A 25233-nucleotide genomic window follows, 5' to 3' on the forward strand; every position below is an offset into this window, starting at 1 on the left:
GTGCTTGTCTTGCTGAAATTTTTTTGCAAAGATGATGGATTTTGGAAATGTAGCAGTGACACCATTTTTTGGAGAATTCACAGTTCTTTCGTTTTTGAATTGTCTGGGCCCCCAATACAGGAAGGATGTGGAGCTATAGAAGAGGGCTCAGAGGAGGCCCATGGAGATGGTCAGAGGGCTGAAGCATCTCCCCTGTGAGGACAGGCTGAGGGAGCTGGGTTTGTTCAATCTGGAGAATAGAAGGCTGCAAGGAGACCTCATAGCAGCATTCCAGTATTTAAAAGGGGATTATGAACAGGAGGGGAATCTGCCTTTTACTCGGGTAGGTAGTGACAGGACAAGGAGGAATGGTTTAAAGCTCAAGGAGGGAAGATTTAGATTGGGTGTCAGGGGGACTTCACAGAGAGTGGTGAGGTGCTGGAACAGGCTGCTCAGGGAGGCTGTGGATGCTCCATCCCTGGAGGTGTTCAAGACCAGGTTGGATGGAGCCCTGGGCAACCTGGTCTAGTACCAGGTCTGGAGGCTGGTGGCCCTGCCTGTGGCAGGGGGGTTGGAACCAGATGATCCTTGGGGTCCCTTCCAACCCGGCCCATTCTATTATTCTATGACTCTGTAATTGACAGTATAGGAAAAACACTTTCAGTTAGCAAACCAAAGACATTGTTGGTTAAAAAAATCTTTTTTGTGGATAAATCTGACAGTTACTCCAAGAACACAACAGTTAGGTTTAAAGTGTGTCTGACAGTGTTTCCCCTGAGAAGGCTGTAGTAACAGTACTTTTTTTTTTTTTCATAATTGATAATACATCTTGCTGCTCTGTTTAGGATGAGAATGGGTATATACTAAGAGCAGAATACATAAGAGATTAGTGGGAAATTTTATGGCAGTGCTGTAGTCAAGGGCCGACTCTAAAAGGGTTGTGTGTGAAGGTATTTTCACAAAAGTTGTTGGCTCCTCAACTGAAACTCAGTAATTATTCTCGATTTGAGTATGTCACTTTGATTTGATTCTCCTAGTTTTGCTTTTTCAAAATGCAATTTCAGACTGTTTCCGTCTGTATTTATTTCCCTAATAAATCATGTGCCTTCTAAAAATAAACTGTTTATGTATCATTTTGAAGGAGCTTTGCTTTGAGGAAGCCTGAGATATTGCAGGTGTTGAGAGCTTTTGAGGGCTAAAAATGTTGTGCTTGTTCTCTGTGCTTCCTTCCACATGGGGATGTCCTTTGGTGCCCCTCTCCCCCACCCCCTTATAGAAACCGTGTACCTCTATCTCTTCAAAAATAGTTAAAAAATAAGTTTGCATTCGGATGAAATGAGGAGTATCAGTAAGTGACTCAAATTCCATTATGTGGAATTATTGTGGCATGCAGCAGGTTGGGCAATGCTCATGGGTATGATATTCTACGCCGCTGTTACAATCCTATATAGATGTCATGTGTTTATGGTGGTTACCTGAAACGATTGACCCAGTATTCAGCAGCAACCAGAAAAGCCTCCAGAGACCCTCATCGTCAGTGCTGGGTTCTGTGGCCTGGCTGTCTCAGGAAGGATGTACTGCTGTTGCAAAAGGTGGGCAGAAGATTTAAAAAAGAAAAGGAAACTTTTGCCTGGCAAAGGGAGACTTTTAGAAGTCCAGTTTACTGGTTTGGAGAAGGGAAGGGGTATAAAAGAATTTATGAATGAAGCTTACAAATTCACAAAGGTGGTGCATGCAGAACTGTTACTAAGACTAGCAACCTAAGGGCTTCATAGCACTAAAACTTATAGGACAGAATACTTTTATTTGCTTTTGTTTGGCTGTTGTTGTTTGTTTCTTAATGTTTTTAAGCACTGGATAGTAAAATTCTGGAGTCTTTTGCTGCAGGATATTGTGGAGGGAGAGAAATTTCAGCAAGTTAAAAAGCCTATTGGATAAATACAATACAGCAGGTTATAGGGGCAGTAGACAGGGATCTGTCCTAATCTCCTTAACCAAACATCTGTATATACTCAAAGAATGTGAGAGGAATGTACTACAGAGTGGCTCAGGCTCATGTGCTCTTCCTGTTTTTTGTTGCTGCTGCTGGAGACAGCACTAGGCTAAAAGGGCCATTTGTCTGACTCATGGGAATATTTCTTACTATGTTAGTGTGCACTTTGGTCAGAGAATGTGTAAGAGACTGTAGCATTTAGTTCAATTTTAAACTCATTTTAAAATATCACTTCATTTTAGGAAGCTTTTACATTTTTTATCTCTCCAGCATCAATCAAATCAATCTAGGCAAGCAAGTTGGAGAGAAAAACAAGCTTATTTAAACAAATATTGCTTGTGTGTAGACTTGCGCTCTTCTTGAACTGTTTTTCTAAATAAAGGTTGGTCACATAAATGCATGTTTTCCTGTTTCTTTCCCTGATTTTTCTTCTTCTAAACCTCAGAGCAGTTGTGCTAGAAATAATGGCTGCTCTTCAAAATACCCATGCTTGCATTTGAGAGGAGACTCCTAGGAATTCATGTAGGACTATCTCTATGGAAGCTGTGTTCTAGCCATAGAGGAAACCTGAAGGTACAGAAGGACAAAAAATATGGAATATACTTTGCAGCTTTCTCATGGTTTTAATCTGTAAAAGAAATCTGATACAGCCACAGTTGAAGATTTGGAGGTTAGTATTGCTGCTTGAACTTCTGAATTTGCTCAAAGATAAAGATAATGGATTACCTTATTGAGAGTGACCTGTAGGATTATAAGACCAAATCTTAATACAGGCAGAATTTGGAGTTGCATGGAGTTAATATGGTTCACAAAAACAGACTAAATTATGTCATGCAATTCTTACCTTTTCCATTTCCATATCATGTCCTATGTTAGCTGCATTACAGGTGTTGCAAGATGTGGGCACGACTGCTTCTGAGGTAGAGGAAACAATAGATATGACATTCAGTGGTAATAGTTTTTCTTTTCAAGTATATTTCCTGTTTACCTTAATGGATAGAGCCCCTATTTTCAGATTCATATTCATACCTAATAAGCCACTAGTTACTAGGTGGCAATCCATTGCAGTTTTACTTCATTTATTAATGAGTAAAAATGAAGAAAAGCAACTTGCTTAAGTTTTCTTGCTGTGATCTTTTCATTTCAACTGTGAGAGAAAATGGATTGCAGAGAGACTTAATTTCTTGCAAGGAAAAGCTTTTAGCAGTTCTAGAAAAACGGAGTGGACAGGAGAGCAAGTGCAGACTGTTGATCTTAAATTAATGGGTACATCTTTGAGGGTAATTACTGAAAGAATTTAAAGTTTTCAAATCTGAATTTTAGGTTATTAATATGCTGTGGAAAAAATATAGACCAAATTTTAACCTGCCACCTGTAATGATAGCTTAAAGCAAACTTGATAGCTGGTGTGATAGATACTTCTATAATGAAATCTGAGGAATTACTTATTGATCTGAGAAACTTCATTTCTAAGGTGCTGGTGAGTGAGTGTGTTGCTGAGTGATGAAAAAAGTTAGCTGTACTTTGTTGGAATTACAGAAATGACCTACAATGAAGTAGCCTTGATTCCAATTAGCTCTGTAGGCATCCTGCTATAAATGTGTATATGTATGTGTGTGTGTATATGTATTAATATGAGTGACCTGGAAAAATTAAAAGAATTTGATTTAAAAACAAAAAATTAAATTAAAAATTATTTTTTCTTTGACTAAAATGGGAAGTAATACAACCCCAGCTAATTTTCCTTGAAAAATAATCAGTAATTATGTAAGTGCTCATAGTTTCTAAGGAAATAGCTGACAGATAAATCTCTTTAGGATTTATTGTAGTAGGTTGTTATTCAGAACAGAGTGAATATTTGTAATACCAAATTGTGCTCTAAGGTATGAATCTCTATGAAGTGTGGTCTCTTAAAATAGATCTTTCACAGGAACAGATTTTTTCTTTGAAATGTTGCAGGTTTTTCAATCTTCCCTATCCTCATCATTATTTGGTACGAGGGTTTTTTTAATCTAATATGTACTGTGTTTGGGGATGAGCTTTTAGTCATGCTGTATCTGTAATTCTGATTTTTTGGTTTTATGATCATGAGACCAAGTCAGTTTACCTCCTGTCTTATAATTCTTATTTGTCTTCAGAACACTGCAGAGTAGAGATTGATTAAAAAATCAAATATGAGTATTGGTTTTTAGTAGATTGAGGATAGGGCCAGAAATTGTATTTTTATAAGCTGATATTTTTTATATATTTAGGAAGTTGATGGTAACAAGTGGAGAATAACTTGTATTTTTGATAGGAAGATTTATTTATTTGTTTGATTATTTTAAGTAGAAATACTGCAGGGACTGTTGATAGGGGTTTAGAATAGTCATAGGGGAGCTGAGCAATGTGTTGGAAGAATGAAATGCAGCTGGTTTTCTACCACTTGGTTTCTACTCTTTCTCTAAAAATACACATTTAAAGTATTAATGATATTACCGTAAGCTCTGTTGTTTTTCTGTTGTATTGTTGTTTAACTTCGTCCTTTTTGCAGAGTGAATATGGCAGTCTTTGGTGGAATGTTTTTGTTTCAGAGTTTTCTCCCTACTCATTTTTTCTCAAGTTGAGGAGAAAAAAAATACCACTTTTTGACTCTGTATTGGCATTCAGAAAAAGTGTATTGTGGTTAGTTGGGGGGGAAACAATTACCTCACTATTTCATACGGTTACATTTCTGAACCTTTTTTATACTGTCGCGTCTCAAAGATTCGTACAGTTTTGGTGCTTCTCTGTTTGGATTTTACTTGGCACATCACCCCTGATGCAAGTTGCCAGTTTTGTAGTTAAAACTGTGTAGCTATAGCAAGGGCCCTATTCCTTTAATGTCAGTTGGCTTTACATGTGTTGATTTTCCACAAACATCTAGGGATGTTTTGTGAATAGAGAGTGATAAGCTTCTGATGCGATTAATGGTTCAAAGTATAGGCCAGAGACATTTCTATTTTCTTGATAGAAAGCTGAAAGAAGTTACACTGATGTTTCTGTCTGCTCTGCTGGATGGGGCTATGAGCAGCCTGGTCTAGAGGGAGGAGTCCCTGCCTATAGCAGGGGGTTGGAACTAGGTGATCTTAAAGGTCCCTTCCAACCCAAACTGTTCTGTTTCTGTGTCAGTTGAAGCTGTTTGGTGTATAAGGGAATCCTCATAGGGAAGTGACTTCCAGTTGGTCTCCAATCGAATCATCAACTTGGAGTGTTGTGTCAGAATTGGGATTTGGCTGAAAAGAAGGGCCCGCTGATGTTTATTTTTGACTTGGACTCAGATAAAAAGTAGCTAAATGTGTGGTTTAACTGCACATTTAAGTGTGATTATTGGGTATGGGGAAAAAAAAAAACAGGTTTTCCTTTTGTGAGGTATTCATTGTTCAGCTACCTAGTTTGAGGGATTCAGGGGGCTATTTGGTCTTGCTGAAGGAACTGAAGATAACTGTAGAGGGTTCTTTTTCTTTTATTATCATTTTTTGTAATTTTGTTTCTGCTGTCTTTCTGCATCTCTTGGATCCATAAAAAGAAATGCTAGGAGTCCCTTGGCTGCTTTCTCAGCAGGCACTTCAGCAACCTTCACTGGCCTCAAACTGTGACCTGTTGCATCCTATTTGCTGTCGCTAGAGCAGTATTTTATTTGCAACATCTATAATCTGCATCCTTGGATGCCCTGAAAGTATTGGCTCCTATTTATTTCCATGGAAACTGCAATGAATACTAAGAACACAATAACATTTTTTGACAGAGGAAATTCTCAGCCACAGAACAGTCCTTCAACACCATCACCAACATTAGCTATGCATTTTCACCAGCCCTCAACAAAGCCTGCATGTCATACTTCTAAAAAATCTCTGCCAGCAGAGGTGACCCACTGTCACTGTCATCACTGCTGAAATGCATCACCTGTCACCTCACTGAGCTCACATCCACTGTTTGGTCTCCAGAAATGTTCAGTAAATGTCAGTGAGTGTCAGCAGGTGCCATTTTTTCTACATTCAACAACACACGTTTGCTTCATACACATTTCCATATCAGTCACCATTTTGTCCGACTGCTCCTCTGCTGCCATCTGTCGCATGGCCACAAAATGTAGCGAGGTACTGATGGGAAGGCTCAACCTCTGCTGGTAGGACGGGAAGGTTCAACCTCTGCTGTCGTACCACCAACATCTGCCCATGCTATTATGGGCCAGTATAACAGAATAGGAGGCATTACTTGCAGAGCAGCCCTAGGATGAGGAAGTGTGCTCTTGTTCTTACATTCTTAGCATTCTCAATACGTATTTACAGACAGGTTTCTAAAATAAACTGTTAGATGGTTTATTTTTCTAGCGCTTTTAGCTGAACAGTGCAATGTGATTTAGAGCAATTCATCTTCGATACATCTGTGATCATCAATACAAGATCAGGTGACAGCTACAGAAAAGCATACCAAAGTACAAATAGGCTTCTGTGTCATTTTAGCAGTACATGTACAAACTAGGCACGGTGTGTGCCTTTTCCTGTGCTGCACATCGGGGGAAGAAGGAAAAGGAACTCTCCGGTACTGGGACTAGTGTAGAAAGAATGCTTTTTTGACTGCAGGATTAGAGCAGGTATGTCTGCTTCAGCTGAGCTCCTGTCATACTGTACCTGTCACCTTTAGAAGTGTGCTGCTTCTGATTGATTTGTTGCGGGACTTTCTCCCAGATCTTCATATTGATCACCTCCATCCACACGTGGTTTTTGAGTTGTATGGGTCTGAATGAAACCAAATCCTAAACTAATCCTAACTCCTAAAGAGTTGGGTTGCTCTGCATCTGTTATTGAAGTGCACAATGAGAAGAGAAGCTGAATTTGAATATCCAGATAAGCAGAATGTGTGTTCTGGGCAGAAATTGCATAATCTGAGTTGTCAACTCTAGAAGTCCTGACTGATACTTACTGTGTCTTAAGGCCTTTTGAAGTTGTGTTGTTTTCCATAGTAGAACATTACATTGTTATGTACATTAAAAATTGCGGGTAGGACTGTAGTCTTTGTTTTATCAACGCATCTCTGAGTATTCTAACAAAAATTCCTATCCTTTCTCATGCTTTTAATTAAAAATGTGTTGTGATTCCATCATAGAGGATGGGATTTATGAGACTAAATAATGAGCAGATGTTCCCTGGAATATTCTTAGGACCTTTAGTCTTCTCTATTTCATTAGCTAACAAGCTTATATATATATATATATATATATATATATAAAATAATCTATAGGCAGAATCATTAAAGTAACGTATATATATATATATGTTTTCTTCCTCAGAGAAAAAGCTTGAACTACTGGCAGACAGTTGAAAAGCATTGCTATTTTAGAACCTGTTTACAGAGAAGTGTTTGGGCTAATTACCAATTGATTGGTAATTTTACCGGTTCAGATCATGAAAGATGTGGGAGTTAAGTCTTAGAAAGGAGTGATTCAGGCCTTATGTCCTGGAAGGCATTATGCCTGTCTTGTGATTCATGCTGTAAGTCATGTGCTTCGTGCTTTGTCATCAGCTCTTTGCAGGTTTCCTCCATCTTTTCAGTCTCAAGAAAAGCTGTGGCATTGCAGTGATTACACTTGAATCGCAAGTAGTGTTAACGATCAAGAAAATGATTAGAGAACTGGGATTGATGCTTCCTAACTCCCTAGTAGTAGCCTTATAGGGCATAGGGGTACAGGAAAAACAAGTGTGTAGACTCTTTCGCAGAGGGAGTGTGGTCGTGGCATTGCTGGGGGAAGAGCTCGAGTTGCCAGGATCCAAGGAGCCTTTAGAAGTGGCTGGCAGTGCCGGGGGCAGGGCAGTGCTCTGCAGCTGAGTGCTCAAGCAGGGGTTAGAGCTTCTTGTTGGCAGGGTGGAAAGTCCTGTGCACAGATGAAGGGGAAGAAGGAAGAGAAGCTCCACAGGAAATGCAGATGTGAGCGAGAGAGGGGTGTCTGTTATGTTCAGGGATTCAGTAATATGCTTTGATTTTTCTCAAAAGTTACTACTCTTCGTAATTGGAAGGAATATGTTTTGTTTGTTTGTTGTTTTTTCACTGGGCTCAGCAAGACCTCAATATACTGGTACTGCTTCAGAATTGCTAGTAAAAATTGGTTCCCAAGTCAGGGTTTGGCTTGGCAGTTATTGTTTTAGAGGAGACTAGTCTAAATACAAAGGGAGGCTGGCATGGATTTTGTTGTATTTTGAATCTCAAACAAATGAAATTGCCCTTATCTCGGAAGATTAAGGCATCGAGTGCATTGCAGTAGGAGAAGGTCCTTGATAAACTTAGAGTTCTTAGGCACTGACTAAAAATAAAGCTAAATAAGAACTGCTGCCACTTTAACTAAGAAATTTACATTGTCTTTGAGTTTAGCTTAGTATTTTCTAATGAAGAAAAGCAGAGTGAAAATCAAATGAGGGCAAAGTATAAAGTAAATAAATGGTCTAAAGCAATATTTGGGGGTAAATCTTAGGAGAATGTGTAGAGCAAAGTACTAAGGAGGCACTGTAGGAAAGGGCATACCTCTAGGCAGCATTTAATGAGCAAAAGAATCAGAACCACAAAGCAGCTTTGGCTGGATGTGACCCTCCCCGGCTGTGGAGGGGTTAATGGTCTGTGAGTTACCTACGAGTGTTATGTATTCTGAATGTATGTATATATCTAAAAACCGAACAAACAAACCTTAAGTCCCATGACATCAGCAGCAAAATTACTTGTGGGTTTTTAGTGTGGTATCAGCTTTGTGAGAACTTGTTTATTTTGATTTGAATACTAGGTTCTTTAATTACATTTTTTTAGTCATGTGTGAAATACTGTTAACAAAAAGCGTTAAGGAGGAACCAACAATTCAAACGTTGCCAAACCAGTTTAATTTTTGAGTACTTCTTATGGGGCGGGGGGTGGGGGGGGTGAAGGTGTTGCCTGAAGCAGTGTATGCATTGCACAGGGAGATAGCCTTCACAGGTGGTCACTGCACCAACCGAGACAGCAGTAGGGTAATGGTGCATGTTGAATGAGAGATTTGATAGGGGGATAAAAGAGAAAAGCAGCAAGAGAAGGAAAGGAAGAAGTGAATATATTGATATAAATCTTTGGAGATGTGTTAATTCATGAAGTAAATGAGTGTTGGAGTTGTGTATTGTGTGTAAAGGAATAATTACAAATGAATGTGACTATAAGAAAACAAAGGAGATACCATTCCTTTGCTTAACTCTACATTTTCTCAAATTTAATTGCTGAGAACATTCTTGATAAAAGCATGCGGATGCTGTAAGCTCAGGACAGACATCTTACCCAAACATGACTGGCTGACTATGGTATATTCTTCATGATTTCCTTTTGGAAAAAATAATTAGTTGAAGAAATAAGTTATAGGTAGTTTCCTTCTAGTCATAGTCTCGGAAGTGTATCAGGTTAAAACTGACGTGCTATTGAAAATGAATCCTGAAACTTACAAAACACTGAACTTCGAGCCCCAATTTTCTGTAATAACAGTAACTGAAAATGTAAATACATGCAAAAGCTAAATTAATGCCTTCTCCCTGTTTTTGATATAAACTTATTTGCATGATTTATGTTTTAAATAAATAAAAATGCTCATCCTAAAACAATGCGTTTTAATATTCTGATAAATTTCTATTCTTTAAAAGAAATAAAAAGGCAGTTGATCAGATGTGCTGTTAAGTGAGCAACTATCAAGGTTGTGCGAGTCTGAAATGACAGTTTATTAGCCAGACATGACGTAGAAAAATGCTGATGTAAAATACAGACTTAGATTTATAACTGAATAACCGAAGAAGATTCTTGTGGGTTTTTTTCATGTTTTGTTTTGTTTAATATTTTAACATCAGTAGTGCCTGCATTAAATGTGTCTTAATTTTTTCCTCTTTCTTTCAGAAAATGCTGGGTCAGAAGAGATGAGTACTCCCTTTACTAAGGCCTAAAACTGCCTGTTGAAAAACAATCCTGACCAGGCAATATACGAATGGCCCAAGGAAGCCAGCAAATTGATATTCAGGTTTTACATGACCTGCGACAGAAGTTTCCTGAGGTACCTGAAGGCGTTGTCTCCAGATGCATGTTACAGGTCAGTGTCTGTTAGTGACTGTATAAGTGACTGGGCTTATTTTAAATATTAACTAATCACACGTGAGTGTGTGTATCGAAAACAGGTTGTTTTTCTATTTTCTTTTTTGAATGAGACAAATCTACAAAGAATGCTGGTTGTTTTGTTTTTATATATATATTTTATATGTAAAATACACGTGTCTGTATTTGCATATGACGTGTATGTAGTCACACATACGTGCATCCAAATAGTGCTGTGTCTGTTGTGCTGTTGGAAGTGTGACTGTGCCAGTTAATGTTTGAATTTTCAAGACTTGATCATAACTCTGCATTTGTAATGGAGTGCGAATTTGTGAAAATGGCAGTTCTTGAGATTACTGTTTTTGATTTGAAAGAGGACTTGTGAGGGTTCAAGCTTTCCCCAACCCTTTCTCTTTAATTATTTAGCTGAAGGGAAAATTGAACCAGAAAATAAATTGTTTGTATTTAATGTCATGGTAGTCCACTGCTATTTTTTATACTTGCTCTCCATAGAACGAATCTGACTTTTATACTACAATTACAGTTTTGTTCTTTTAGAGAGAGTTGCTTTTATTGAGTAAGGTCAGTGAAATGGAAGTGAATGCAAGAGTCTTCACATTTTGGATGTTTGGTTCTTTAGAAGGAAGTGCATGCTCTCCAAAATTCAGTAGTATTTGCGTAGTACTGAATTGTAGTATTTATTTTTTAATACAAAAAGAAACCTTAAAACTATGAAGAGAAGATATTGTGCATCCTGTACTTTGATAGACATAGGATGAGAGGTCAGATTTTGAGAGAATTTTTTTGGGTCAGCTTTCCTAAGTGTGTTTAAAGGAGAAAAAAAATTATATAGGGTAACTTATGTTTCCCTATATAATATGTGTGCAGTATTACACTAATTCAGTACATCCTAAAGCTGCTTATGATGTTGTTAGTAGGTTATGCAAGGGCTGAGATTTTCTAAGACAAAATCCTCTCATTTTGATATTTGAAATTTCATGAGCTCTGGTTTCTCTGAATCAGCTTCTGGCTATGCTGTGCTAAGATGGACTACTTTAAAAAATGTAACTTTTCCAAACTTGGAAATTGTGTACTTGAGCTGGTGGTAAAGATTGGACAGTGGGGTTTGAGAGTACTCGTACATGTACTTGTGCTTCTGGAACAGTATCTGCATGCCAAGTAGTGCTCTGTAGTAGCTGAGCACAGTGGAATGAATTTCTGGTAAATGTAATAGCTGTAGCCTAGCTCAGAGATATACAGTGCAGTACATTACTGGTTATAGGAAATGCTGTGATTTGCCTTTCCCCCACAGTATGTGTCAGAGTGAAGCTTTTTTTATAACAGGAAGTATAAAATACCACAGGAGAGAACATGAAAGGTTTCAAGCACTTATGCACTTCATAGTGATTGTGACAAAAGGGTTCTATAACAACCAAGGCTTCTTAAGATCGCTATGAATTGTGCAGGAAAACTATACAGATATCTCAATGCTGTTCTTTTGCCCAGTGTTAAAATATCCAAGTGATGTCTAGTATCTTGAAACCAGAGGACCACCAAAAACTAGAAGATTAAATGGAAACTTGTATCATGTAGGGAACTGATGGTCTTACTGCTTCCTTGGACTGACTGCGTTGAGTGTTCTGGAAGAGTTTTGCATCCCTCTATTCTTCCTGGCAAGCTTCCTGCATTCAAGCCTCCCCTTCTCCTCACATAAGGGATTGCCACAGCTTCCCCTCTCTGTGGACATTTTCCCCTTTTTTTAGCGTGTGTCTGGGGCATTTTATAACCACCTGTGCCTCAAGTCTACGTCCTTTCCTTGCTTCCTCATTTTCCTCAAACATTCTTATTCTTTCTTTTATTTTTTTTCTTTTTCTTTCAGGATGCCAACATTTTAAACTCAATTGGGACATGGGCAGAGCTAAGCTGAGGGGCATTGTTTTGCTGGAATATGCTCAATTCTGCCATCAACCGGTTCTCTGATCTATAAAGAGCTAGAAGCGGTTGAAACTCTGCCTCTGCCAGCCAGAAGATGCCAGGGGTTCCATGTGCCCCCGTTTCCCCCTTGAGTTCTCCAATTTGCTCATTGACATCACTGAAATTTTGGAACTGATTGGATGCAGTATTTCTAAAAAAAAAAAAAATAAACTTTTTTTAATTGTGCAAAGAAAATGCATTCAAGTTGAATGTAAGGGCCTTGCAAGCCTGGCCTGCTCCTTTTCAGTTTGATTTTTTTATTTTATTTTATTTTATTTTTATTTTCTGTTAATTTTAATTCACTGAAGTTCATGCAAAATCTCTAAGATTTCTAGTTTGTTTTTCTGTGGCATCCTGTCCCTTTTCTGGCTCCCTTTTCTTCTTCGTAACAAATACAAGGCTACTGTTACTGCGTTTTCATACCTGCTGTTCTTTCATAGTTTGATCCATTCTTCACTAGTAACTTTATTTGATTACTTTGTCCTCTGGTGCTTATTCCAAACTAGAGCTATTATGTGTACAGTCATTTGACCCATTTTCATCTCTCTCGAGACATTTCTGCAACAGTTACTTTATATGAATGGCTAGTTAGATGGCCTTTAAGGGAGCCCTGTATTTTTTTTTCATTTTTATTTTTAAAGCTGTCTTTTTTGTTGTTTGGGTTTAGTTCTGGGTTTTGTGGTTTATTATTAATTATTATTATTATTATTATTACTACTACTACTACTATTTAAGAATTCAGAACTTCACCCGGCCTGTATCAACACATAGTTGTGGTTTTGTGGGTGGAGTTCAGCTCATAAGTTCCTAAGTTCATAAGGTTGGAAAGGACCTACAAGATCATCTTAGTCCAACCATATGGTAATGGGAGCTCATCCTCCCTCTCCCTCTTTTTTTATCTTCAGTATTTTTTTTTCAGGTAGAGGCAGGCTTGCTTTGTCTGCATAACTCTGTCCAAGCTCTCACCTTGCTGAAGGAGCTACTATCTACTAGTTTAACAAAAATAACTTGGTGCAAAGCTTGTAGCATGGGACACTTTCTCTTGCTTGTGTGTTCTTTAACTATTTGATAATGTTACTACTTGGCATGTACAGTATTTTCCTTGATCATTTTTCTTCTTTCTGGTAACTAGTTTTTGGTGTGTTTGGATGAATTTGACACCTACTTTGTTTTTACAACATCCAGGCCTTAACAAGGGCATTTCTGGCTGAAAGCATTAAATTATTTCTCAAGGCAAGGGCTGGAGAGAGGAGTGTACAGGAAGTAATATGGGCAGAGCACAGTGTTCTGAAATTATGCCGCCAGTGCACGTTGGCTCTTTTAGCAAAGCCCTCATGTAGAGCAAACATTATAGAGATCTGAGTACAGTATTATTAAATGTGTGAAAATACAGAACTGGGATTAGCAGTTAGTTTCCTTCTGATATGTTCTTAAGAAAACAAATCAGCTAGGTGGTGGTTTTTAAGTTTCTCTATTACTTATATTTTTATAAGATTACTTATAAAACCTGTATTTGAAAGCTTTTCAAACAGCGTATTAAATGGCCCCTGGGTTTTTGTTAATATTTTTCAACTTGCAAAAAGGTGATCATATGCTGTATGTGCATAAACTGAATTTTTACTTTGCTTATGAAGTCATATGCTCCTGTGCAACTTCTTTGCACATGAGCATGTGCATGTTTCTTCTCTGCGTAAGATTTAGCTTTCATTTTCAGCAGGAGTTACTACTTAACTGGTATTAAAGTGCTTGCAAAAGGTTGTTTTTTGATGTTTCTTTTTTTTTTTTTTTAAGTAAACATGTGATTTGATGTTAAGTCATTTACCAGTAAAATATACGCATGCAGGTGCTGTGAGTCTGTTCTTTTCATCATTTTCTTCGCAAGTCAGGGATGTGGTCATTGATGAAGATTGTTCTGAAATTCAGAGGGAATTCATAGATTCATAGATACATTAGGTTAGAAAAGACCTACAAGATCATCTAGTCTAACCACCCTCCTATCACTATCCCTACCCACCGAATTACTAAATCAAATCCCTCAGCACCTCATCTAAACGCTTCTTGAACAGCGCTAGGGATGGTGCCTCAACCACCTCCCTAGGCAGGCCATTCCAGTGCCTGACCACTCTTTCAGAGAAAAGATGTTTCCTCAGGTCTAATCTAAATCTTCCCCGGCGCAACTTGTGGCCATTCCCTCTCGTCCTGTCGTTATTTATCAGGGAGAAGAGGCCCACCCCCTCCTCACCACAACCCCCCTTCAGGAAGTGGTAGAGTGCAATAAGGTCTCCTCTGAGCCTCCTCTTCTCCAGACTGAACAATCCCAGCTCCCTCAGCCGCTCCTCATAAGACTTGTGCTCCAGACCCCTCACCAGTTTTGTTGCCCTTCTCTGAACACGCTCCAGGGCCTCAATGTCCTTCTTGTAGTGAGGGGCCCAAAACTGAACACAGTACTCGAGGTGCGGCCATACCAGAGCTGAGTACAGGGGGATGATCAACTCCCTGCTCCTGCTGGCTACACTATTTCTAATACAGGCCAGGATGCTGTTGGCCTTCTTGGCCACCTGGGCACACTGCCGGCTCATGTTAAGCTGAGCATCAGCCAACACCCCCAGGTCCTTTTCCTCTCTACATTCTTCAAGCCATTCTGCCCCAAGCCTATAGCATTGCATGGGGTTATTATGGCCAAAGTGCAGGACCCGGCACTTGGTCTTATTGAACCTCATCTTATTGAGCTCAGCCCAGCTGTTCAGCCTATCCAAATCCCCCTGAAGGGCCTCCCTACCCTCAGGCAGATTGACACATCCTCCCAACTTGGTGTCATCTGCAAACTTAGTGAGGGTACACTCAATCCCCTCGTCTAGGTCATCAATAAAGATATTTAAAAAGATAGGCCCCAATACTGACCCTTGGGGGACACCACTCGTAACAGGATGCCAGCTGGACTTAACTCCATTAACCACTACCCTCTGGGAACGGCCCTCCAGCCAGTTCTCCACCCAGAGAAGAGTGAACCTGTCCACGCCATGGGCTGCCAGTTTCCTCAGGAGAATACTGTGGGAGACCGTGTCGAAGGCCTTGCTGAAGTCCAGATAGACTACATCAACAGCCTTTCCCTCATCTACCTGTCTGGTCACCCAGTCATAGAAGGAGATGAAGTTGGACAATTCAGTGTATCATACTGTACCAAGTTAGCAAGATGTCCCTGTCATTGCTTCAGCAGCAATGCAGACCTCTGTTATTGATTCCAGTGACTGAGTTGCTGTTATCAGAACAGTAAGCTTAACATGCAAGCCCTTTGTGTGTATGTATAGTTGCTATGTTGGCCGACCACCTAAAGCTTTCCATTTGATGCTACATTGTTAACTTTTTACTGATGATTCTGTGCCTGTGTATATCTAACCGTAACAGTATTTTATCAGTAATGTCAAACTTTCATCTGTCTTTTGTAGAATAACAATAATTTGGATGCCTGTTGTGCAGTTCTGTCTCAGGAGAGCACGAAGTATCTCTATGGTGAAGGAGACCTAAGTTTCTCGGATGATTCTGCGATTCCTGGACTACGAAATCACATGACATCTCTTAATTTGGATTTGCAGTCACAGAACGTGTATCATCATGGAAGAGATGGAAGAATGAATGGAAGTAGGACTCTAGCTCACAGCGTTAGCGATGGAAACCTTCAAACCAAGCAGTCCAACAGTGAACTATTTCAGCAGGAACCACAGACTGCACCTGCGCAGGTTCCACAAGGATTTAATGTCTTTGGAATGGGTAATACAGTTAGTGCTTCTAATCCAGGGCAACATCTTGGATTTCACCTAGGCAGCAAAGGAGTATCTAACTTGTCTCAACAAACGCCCAGATTCAACCCCATCATGGTAACTTTAGCCCCAAATATTCAGCCTGGCCGCAATACCCCTACGTCTTTGCACATACATGGTGTACCTCCTCCTGTACTTAACAGTCCACAGGGAAATTCTATCTATATTAGGCCTTACATCACAGCTCCTAGTGGTACAGCTCGACAGACGCAGCAGCAGGCAGGCTGGGCATCTCAGTTTAACCCTATGCATCCTCAGCAAGTCTACCAGCCTTCGCAGCCAAGTCCTTGGACTACTCTTCCTACATCCAATACTACGCCACATACCTCATCGCAACACTCAACACAGCCAAATCAGCAAGGCCACCAGACTTCTCATGTCTACATGCCTATCAGTTCTCCTACTACTCCACAAGCGCCTATGATTCATTCATCTGGTAGCTCCCAGTCCTCTGCTCATAGCCAATACAACATTCAGAATATATCCACAGGACCTCGCAAAAACCAAATTGAAATCAAACTTGAACCACCACAGAGAAATAGTTCTTCTAAGTTGCGTTCAACTGGCCCTCGCACCTCCACTACTCCCTCTTCCCTCAACAGCCAGACATTAAGTAGAAGTCAGCCCACTGTTTACATATCGGCCAGTCCTCCAAATACCGATGAAGTGATCACACGTGGTCAGCCTAAGGTCTACATTTCAGCAAATGCCACCACAGGGGATGATCAGCTTGTACGGAACCAGCCCACGCTTTTCATATCGACAAATCCTGGAGTATCTGCCACTTCTAGGAATATGTCTGGTCAAGTAAGCATGGGTCCTGCATTTATTCATCACCATCCACCCAAGAGTCGAGCAGTGGGCAACAGCACCACTGCAACCTCTCCTCGAGTGGTTGTTACGCAGCCTAACACAAAATATACTTTTAAAATTACAGTTTCTCCAAATAAGCCCCCTGCAGTTTCCCCAGGGGTAGTCTCCCCAACCTTTGAACCTACAAACCTTCTAAACCTTCCTGATCACTATGTTGAACCAGAGGGTATCCAGCATCTTACTGACCCTGTTTTAGCACATGTGGATAGGATCAGTGATGCACGAAAATTGAGTATGGGATCTGATGATGCTGCCTACACGCAAGGTAATATTCTTAATATAAGTAGTAGAGATTTCAACCAGATTGTCAATTCAGTATGTAGACTACGGAGCGTGAAACAGTTGATAAACCTTTATGATATTAATGTTATCTTCAATTTTAGCATTCTTGAGCATTTCCTAAACAAATAAATAAATAAAAAGGTTTATAAGCAAGTCATAGATTTGTTTTTATGGCAAAGACATGTAACTGAATATCTGGAGATAATTCTCGTTCGTCTTAAGAAGATAACGTTATCTGTTTAATGAAGTGGAGTCGCAGTGTCTTCGTTTTTATGTTGTTCTGAAGGAAACATCTAAACTTGTTTAATTTGTCCCTAACGATTTAAAGTTACAAGTCTCCTGGCAGACATTTGCATCAGTTGAGATACTGTTTCCATTAGATACAGTTTCCATTTTTTTCTTTTTGTGAGTGTTATTTAGAAAGCAAAAAAAAGCAAACTTCTAAAGCAGTTAGTGGCACACAGTGTTTGCCTGTTTCCTAATGCATGCCTGACAATAAAATGCTGAGTATTTATATTTCTCTTATGTTGTTAAAATGTGGAAAGGAAGGAGTACCTTAACCAAAGAAAGTTATTTTAAAGGATCGATGGCGTAATAGGGGGATGAAACTTAAATGTGATATGGTAACCCAGTCTGTTAAAACTTTTGTTTTTTATTTTCCTGTTTTTCATGCTTTTATTACCATCTTGATGGCTTATTAACCCTGCTGTGGGCTTTTGTATTAAGTTGTTAATAGATCTTAGGATATTCATGCAGTGTTCAGGATAGGTTGTCAAAATCATTTCTCTTTCAATTTATTGGTCATTTTCAGACTTTGCAACAATCAGCATTAAAACGCTGACTTGTTCTTTGAACACTAAAAATATTCTTCAGATTATACTTTTTGTGTAAGTGCACTGATTAGGACACTGAAAGGCTGCTGTGCATCTGGAGTACACTAGTAGTGACATTAATTGGAAGTTATTATAGCTCATGCACTTCTGGATGCAGTTATATTGTTGTCAGTGAGAGCCTGACTTCTGCACAGTCTACTCAGGCTGGTGGATATCAATATCTAATTTATCAAGCTGAGGCAAGCTTGCAAAGCCAATTTCTACTACGCAGACTAGAATTCAGAAGTTTTGAATGGCACGTAGCTTTTGTGGGGCCCAGCTGTTGAAGCCAAGACAGACACGATTTTCAGATGTGGATGCATGACATGGGCTGGTTTAGCTTTTGTATCCATGCTGACTTTGGAGAAATACCTTCATTTTGTGTAGCTCATTCAGTAGTTCATACTAAGTACTCTCATGTTACCCAAGTTCTCTGTATTCAAAAGTGTTTGTGATTTCTGGCATTGTGTTGCTCTGTTTCTCTTGCGAAGTGCAGTATTTTTCATTTTCTGTTATGATTTAGTCTTTTGAAAGTTGAGAAGCACGTGACTTGGTGTAATGCTATTCTCTTGATTTCTGGACGACTTACGGCTACTAGACCTAGATCTTTTACTTAGAGATGGGTTGGGGTTTTTCTTATTTTGGTGGTGGTGGTTTTTTTAGGGTTTTTTTTTTTTTTTTTTTTTAGCATACTAAATGTGATTGTAATTACTTGATGCTTTCCATCATGAGGGCATGTTCTAAGCTGCAGCTAGTTTAGCAAGAATGTGCAGAAACCTAGGTGCTTGTCTCACTTTAATTTTAGCCAAAACAGATGAGTCGTTTCTCTGGCTAAGATTAGAGAAAAAATGCATTATCATCAGCTTTTCCATTTCTGCCCAGAATGCTCTGTATCCTGGCAGGGAGAACTAAATCTGGCTTAGGGTAGGAGGAATGTGGAAAGTAGAGTAGAGTTGGTTTGGTGACAAAGGAGATCTCTTTCACTTTGTTCCAGTGAAATGGATTCATAGGCACAGAAGAGCAGAAGATGTTGGACCTGCCTGCAAGTGCTGCCTGTAGTTTCTTTGCTGAAAAGCTGAGGGATTTGATGATGACAGGAATTCTCCTTTCTTTATTCCATCATTTTGATTTCTGCTCAGGCAGAAATACATCCCTGACTAGGATGCCTGAACATCAGAAGTTCAGCTTGGTGTCAGCTGGCAGGATGAAACAATTATCCCGAAGAAAGGAAAGATAGTCTGAGAGAAAGATTTCAGGTGGGCAGTAGTAGATGGGGTATAAAGAGCAAAAGCCTAACTAGTATAGAGCAGAATGACCTCTGGCCATGAGAAAATACTCTTCTCACTGAAAACCTAGAGCAGATATTGGGATTCAAGAGTGCTGTTCTTCAGGCAGCGGGTAGCTGTGGAGTTCTCTGATAAAGCACAGGGTTGTCTGCCTGGTAGTTTATCTGTAACCAGCAATTAACTCCTTTGAATAAAGGGACAGGTTATCATTCTGTAAATCTGAAAAATCTAAACCCACAGGAAGGTCAGTTTTTGTAATTGAGTTTCTTTCCAGATTTCTCTTGAGGGAGAATTTTAAAAAACACAAACAAGAAAAGTATTGTTCTGTATTCACTCAGAGTTAAAAAATGCATCCAAACATCCAGAAACGAAAACATCTGAGGAGCTCTTTCAGTTATTATGTCTGTAGGCACTCCAGTCTTCTTCTTTATTCCATTTCTGGTTTTCTGCCCTGGTTTCCTTTGCTGTTCCCTTCAGTAAGTCTCACTGGGTAGTAGAGGTCTGCTGCAGATTTTTGTTTAGCTTGCTGCCAGAGCTAGAGGTTGTATGTTGAGAAAAGGAGTAGGGTAATACTGTGATCAAACTGATTTAGTTAAGACATTGTTAGCACGGAGTACTAGGTTGTATCTCTGCTGATGGCTTGGTGATGGCAAGAAAGTCACTGTCAGCAGACATTTCAGAAACAGTTGCTAATTGTATGTTCCTTGTGTTTTGGAATTCCAGTTTGAAATCCTGTGGACTTTCTATGGAAATGTTGACGGCATCCATCCATTAGTGAAGTCAGCAACATTAGAAAAAAATCTTACTACGAGCATGCTGAAAAGCCCAAGATAAATTTTTATGCTAATCACTTTAATATTAATTCTCTGTTCGTACAGGAGTATCAGTTCCCATTAGTTAAGACATTTCAATGCATAATATAATTCTACTAATATAGTTACCTGAGTAACTATATAGTTACTATATAATATAGTCTCAACATATTTCATAAAGTGCCGTATGGATGAAAAGGTGAAATCCAGTTAGAAACTGAGAATTTGGGTCTCAGGAGTGTTTTTGTATTACGTAGTCACTGTGCATGTAGCCTTATGTTGAGCAATGAGGCTAAACAGTTCCTAGTAACTGCTTATTCTCAGTAAAGCATTCAGCCTGTATAATGGAAGGCAACTGTGCTATGAACAGAATACGTTAATACTGAAATAAAATCTTTAGCTTAGTGTTTTCCTACTAGTGAGTGTGCTTAAGCCTCTTATTTCACTACTTCTTGGCTTTTGAATGATGTTTTTGTAGTTTTCTTTACCTCGCTGAGAGGAGCTGCTATGCTGCGTAGTTACAGACGTATTCATCTGTACCAGGTACGGATATTTCTGTGCATGTCCATTTATTTAGCCGACCTTGTCACCACAGCTTCATGTGAATATGCTAATTGCAAAACCAGTTATGACCTGATGTTCTGCATGATCCTCCTTTTTGTTTCTCGAAGCTTGTAAAGCTTTCAAAAGGAGTAGAAGCTGCAGGAAAGAAACTTGAAGTCCTAACTGAGCCTCACAGATGTTCAGAAATAAGAGAAGATTTGAGTGATGCAGCTGTGCCCCAGCTCCAAGAGGCCTCAACTTGGTTGCATCATGTGACATAAGAAAATACACAACGTTATATTTGGCTCTGCATATCAGGCATATACACTGTCTAAGTGGAGCTCAGAAAAAAAGGGAAAAGAGTATTGGAAGGGGGAAACAAACAGATCAGGACTGTTGAAATTGCGTAGTAAATGATTGAATTTTCTAGAGTTTCAGATGCAGATTTTGAAAATAGGCACAAACAGCATTCTGAGGAACTTCACAAATCTGTTGACGCAGACTAATTGCATTACCAGAATTCCGCTTTCCTCCAAATTTGACCGAGACATTTTGAGACTGAAAATGCATGCATCTGTAGAGTAGGGTGAAATCACCATGTTCCTGAATTAGCTTTTCTGTTAGAAACACGTTAAGCAGTGCTTGTTCAAAACTCAAACTCACAGATGCTTTGAGAAAACCATTAGGTGTACCTCTTCAAACACCAGTTACATGTGGTATCTGTCAGAGCGGGCCCCTGGTAAAGGAGCAGTGACCTTTTGTCCCGCAGAGTTTCTTGCTTCCCGTAATTACAGTGGCTTGCAGCTGTTCTGTGGTAAGTGCCACTGCTTCCTTTGACACTGAAGTGCACATCTGCCTGGGAGCTGAGGTGGATTGCTCTTTCCGGTCAGCTGAGCGTGCAGTGCAGGAACTGAGAAAGGCTGAAGGTGCTCAATATCCTGTTTCCACTTAATGAAAAAACTGGTCATCAGAGCTGTGCAAGTTGTGGTACACTATCAGTGAGCCAAGGAGGAAGTCTTTTTATTTCTCAGACTAGGGTGATTATAATAAATAGCTTCTTCTAAAGGGTGTCTAAAGGTGTAAGTTCTAGCTTGGGTCTGGCTTGTGTCGCACTTAGCCTATGGAAAGTAAACTGTGATGTGCCAGTGCTGCCCGCACAGGTAGAATTCCATTCCTGTGAGTAACACAGGTTTATCAAGGATAGACCATTGAAATGTCTCCACTAGAGCTATTACCTGAATTGTGCAAGGGCTGCTCCAGAAGTGATGCCTGCTATTTCATTATGTTTGCTTACAGCATCAGAGGCAAAGGTTGGTGATATGAAAGTAGAGGCTGAACCTTCTCGCCAATATACCATTACACTTTGTTGCCAGGTGACAGATGGCAGCCAAGGGGCAGCCTGACAAGCTGGCATCTGATATGGAAATGTATATAAAGAAAGGATGTGTCACTGAATCTGTGCACGCAGGGAAAATGTCAACCTTGGCATTTGACGCTTGCTGAACGTTTCTGGAGACCAAACAGGGGATGTGAGCACAGTGAGGTGGTGGGCAGTGCGTTTCAGCAGTGGGGACAGTGGCAGTGGGTCACTTCTGCTGGTGCAGATTGTTACAAGCGGGACACGCAGGCTCTTGCTCGTTGTTGGTGGAAATGCATAGCTAATGGTGGTGTCTGTGTTGGGAGTGTTTTGTAGCAGGGAACTTGCTCTATCAAATAGTGTTATTGTGCTCTTAGGAGCTGTTGTAGTTTCCATGGAGACAGAGGCATTATGTTGGAAGGATGCTGTAGTTAATTCGGAGGTGCACTCTGTTTTCTCTGAACATTTCCAGTTGCTCTGATCAACGCTAGGGGGGGCTGATTACTTACTTGCTGTTCTTCATTAATAAGTACTGAGGAGGTGGGTGGATTTTGCCACCTCATTATTTTTCTACAGCTGCCAATTTAATATTTATTCAAAGTTGCCAGATTCTGTATAAAATCCACCACTTGAACCAATGTCTTGTCAGTTCCTTATCCAAGTTATTTTTAATAGAAAATGTTTAGCATTGTGGTATCAAATAATTATTTTTCTTTAATTGTAATATAAATCTTATAACGAGAGTGTTTAAAATCTGTTGGGATTTAAAATGATAAAATAGTTGCAGAGCTGCTAGGAGAGAGAATGAAATTACTGGGGGCATCCACCAGTCTTTTCTGCACCCTGTGCCATTCCATAATTATAGCTTAATTTCTAAACCAAAGGTGTTGGAGAATGTTGAAATGAGTTGTTTGCTTTCCCTTTGTAAGAACATGGGGGCACTCTAGTAATGCTCTTTCTCACCTTCCACGTCCAGGTCTGTCACTGCTACCTGACAGCCTGCATCTGTAGTCGGATAGGTCTGAGGAGTTCCACATCTGCTTGGTAGAGTACAGCTGTATTACTGTAGGTCACATACCAGTAACTTGGCCTTCAAAGAGTTGATTCAACAGTAATGCCAAGGCAATTAAATTAGAAGAGGCTATTTAAAAGTGAAAAAATAAGTCTGGGAGGAAGGCTTTGTGATTTCTCACAAGAATAGGGGCAGAGTAGCCTTTGATTTCCTTTCTTTATCATTGCAGCTATATCTCTAGCTCCTGGAGATCATAAATAAAAAAAGTTCTTCGGTTGTTCATAAAATGCTGTTCAAGTGGGGAGGCTGTTCTTTGAGACTACTTACCTAACAATTCCCAGTCTTCAAAAATCTGCATCTTGGAGTTTTGGTTACAGTGCTTTTGTACTACAGAAGAGTACAGCTACGCCTTCTGCTGTAGCATGGATAGTGGCTACCACAGTTGAAGGTGCCTATTTATATAAACAATTCTAAACTGAACAAAAACAAGTAGAAACCTTTACAGCTCTGTCATTTCAGTATCTTTTTAGCATGTAAATCAAAAACCTGGATTGAATCTGGCTGCAGCCTTGCAGTTCTGTAACTGTACAAGAACAGTTTGGCACAGTTCTTCCTAGTGAAGGAAGACCAAGTGTGATGTGTGAATGAAATGGCAGAATTGCAGTAGAGGGCAGTTCTACCTGCTGAAAATGAGAAAAGTTCCATCTTTTTTATATGCTTTTTCTTTTTTTTTTTTAATGATGCTACTGCTCAGGAAACCTAGCTATCAAATCAGAGTGCTTTGAGCTTATTGGTACCTGAGAAACATAAATCAATTAAACCTCGCATTTCAACCAGTCTTGTTTAAACAGATTGTTTCTGAGGAAGATTTGTCTTTTTTTTTTTTTTTTTTTTTTTTTTTAGTACTTTGTTATTACTATTTCTAAAGTGCTATAGAAGTACCTGTAGTCTGTGAAGATGGTCTATATTTATATGATTTAGTAATTTAATAGATGAATGGCTGTGCAGCAGTTGAAATGATGGGATTTATTTAATGAAATACTTGTACAGAAAGTGAACTGTTCCTCTGAGCAGCATTGTCTGCTCATGTGGTGATACTTAGCAATATACCTATCTTTAATCAAATAAACTCTTTAAATTGTGTGTATTCAATTGCTCATTCTACTTAAGTTCTTTAGGTTTAAGAAGATTTTGTTTAAGTGCTAACTTGGTCATTTCTAAATTAAATCTTCTATTTAAAGTATGCCATATAATTTGCTAATAGTAAGCAGTGAGAGAAATTAGAAGCTGAGCTAATGGTTGGGGGATGAAATAACTTACAGTCCAGCCTCCATGATAAATATAGCAAATGTTTACCAGTAGTATCACTTGTAGTACTTTCTGTTTTGGTTTCACTTGGTGTCTCCTGCTATGAAAAGAACACTGGATTGTGTTCCAATGCAAACAGCAAGAAAATGAAATCTCAGTTCTTACCTACCGTAGTGCTCTCTTGTGCAACTGTCTCTGAAGTCTACATAACACCATCTCTTTTACCACGAGCAGGCAAAACAATGCAAGAAAATGTTTGTTAGCTTTTGAAAGCTATTCTCATAGATTTGCTGGATTCTTAACAAAACAACAACAGACGTTTGCAGATTACAGCTACATTTTGCATGATCATCTGTTACATTATATGATTTTCTCGTTGTATTTCCTTGTTGTCTGTGATTGATTTATGCTGTTTTGCAAACTGCAGTGTTTTCTGTCTTCTAGCAGAGCCTTTCTTATGAGAAGAATGGAAAAAGAGTCTGTGGAAATGTTTGTATTTTCCCAAAGGAATTGTAGCTTTCATCTTTATCTGATGTTGTCATAAGAAGGGGATAATAAAGTAGATAAAATGGGACTTTATGTATTGCAGCTTTACTGGTACATCAGAAGGCGAGGATGGAGCGACTTCAACGAGAACTTGAGATTCAAAAGAAAAAGTTGGATAAACTAAAATCAGAGGTCAATGAAATGGAGAATAATCTGACGCGAAGGCGGCTGAAAAGATCGAATTCTGTTTCCCAAATTCCATCAGTAAGTTGAAACTGCTGTAGGCTATAAGCCTAAACCACAAGCATGGGCTGTTAGAGCAAATTAAAGGAATAGCTGCTCACATATTGACAATGTACTAGCAGTAGGTAGCATACCTAGAATTAAACAGGTGAACACTGTGGTGCAGAGACTAAACGTATTATTTAGCCATCCGCTTTTCAGTTCACCAGTTGTTTCTGCTTTCAAAGTCACAAAAGGTTTGCACCTGGTGGACCTTCCTGATGTTTTTAAAGGAATGGTCACCTAGGGGTTT

At 39.3% G+C, this 25233-nt stretch overlaps 1 protein-coding gene across 5 annotated transcripts in view; it reads left to right on the forward strand.

The window, feature by feature from the left end:
• Positions 1-25233, forward strand: part of TAB2 (TGF-beta activated kinase 1 (MAP3K7) binding protein 2) — a 61860-nt gene that overhangs the window by 30965 nt on the left and 5662 nt on the right. For 4 of the 5 annotated variants that reach the window (XM_065731826.1, XM_065731844.1, XM_065731853.1 and 1 more), the window contains exons 2-4: positions 9884-10073; positions 15496-17005; positions 24802-24962. In XM_065731826.1, the coding sequence (XP_065587898.1) occupies positions 9972-10073; positions 15496-17005; positions 24802-24962 (1773 nt within the window). In that variant the 5' untranslated portion in view covers positions 9884-9971. Of the gene's footprint in view, positions 1-9883; positions 10074-11954; positions 12261-15495; positions 17006-24801; positions 24963-25233 lie in introns of those variants that run through there. The other variant, XM_065731861.1, reaches the window with a different exon arrangement.

This window comes from Cyrtonyx montezumae, unplaced genomic scaffold (genome assembly GCF_038088225.1).
Source record: "Cyrtonyx montezumae isolate F1298 unplaced genomic scaffold, pur_monq_1.0 scaffold_0, whole genome shotgun sequence".
Taxonomy (NCBI): domain Eukaryota; kingdom Metazoa; phylum Chordata; class Aves; order Galliformes; family Odontophoridae; genus Cyrtonyx; species Cyrtonyx montezumae.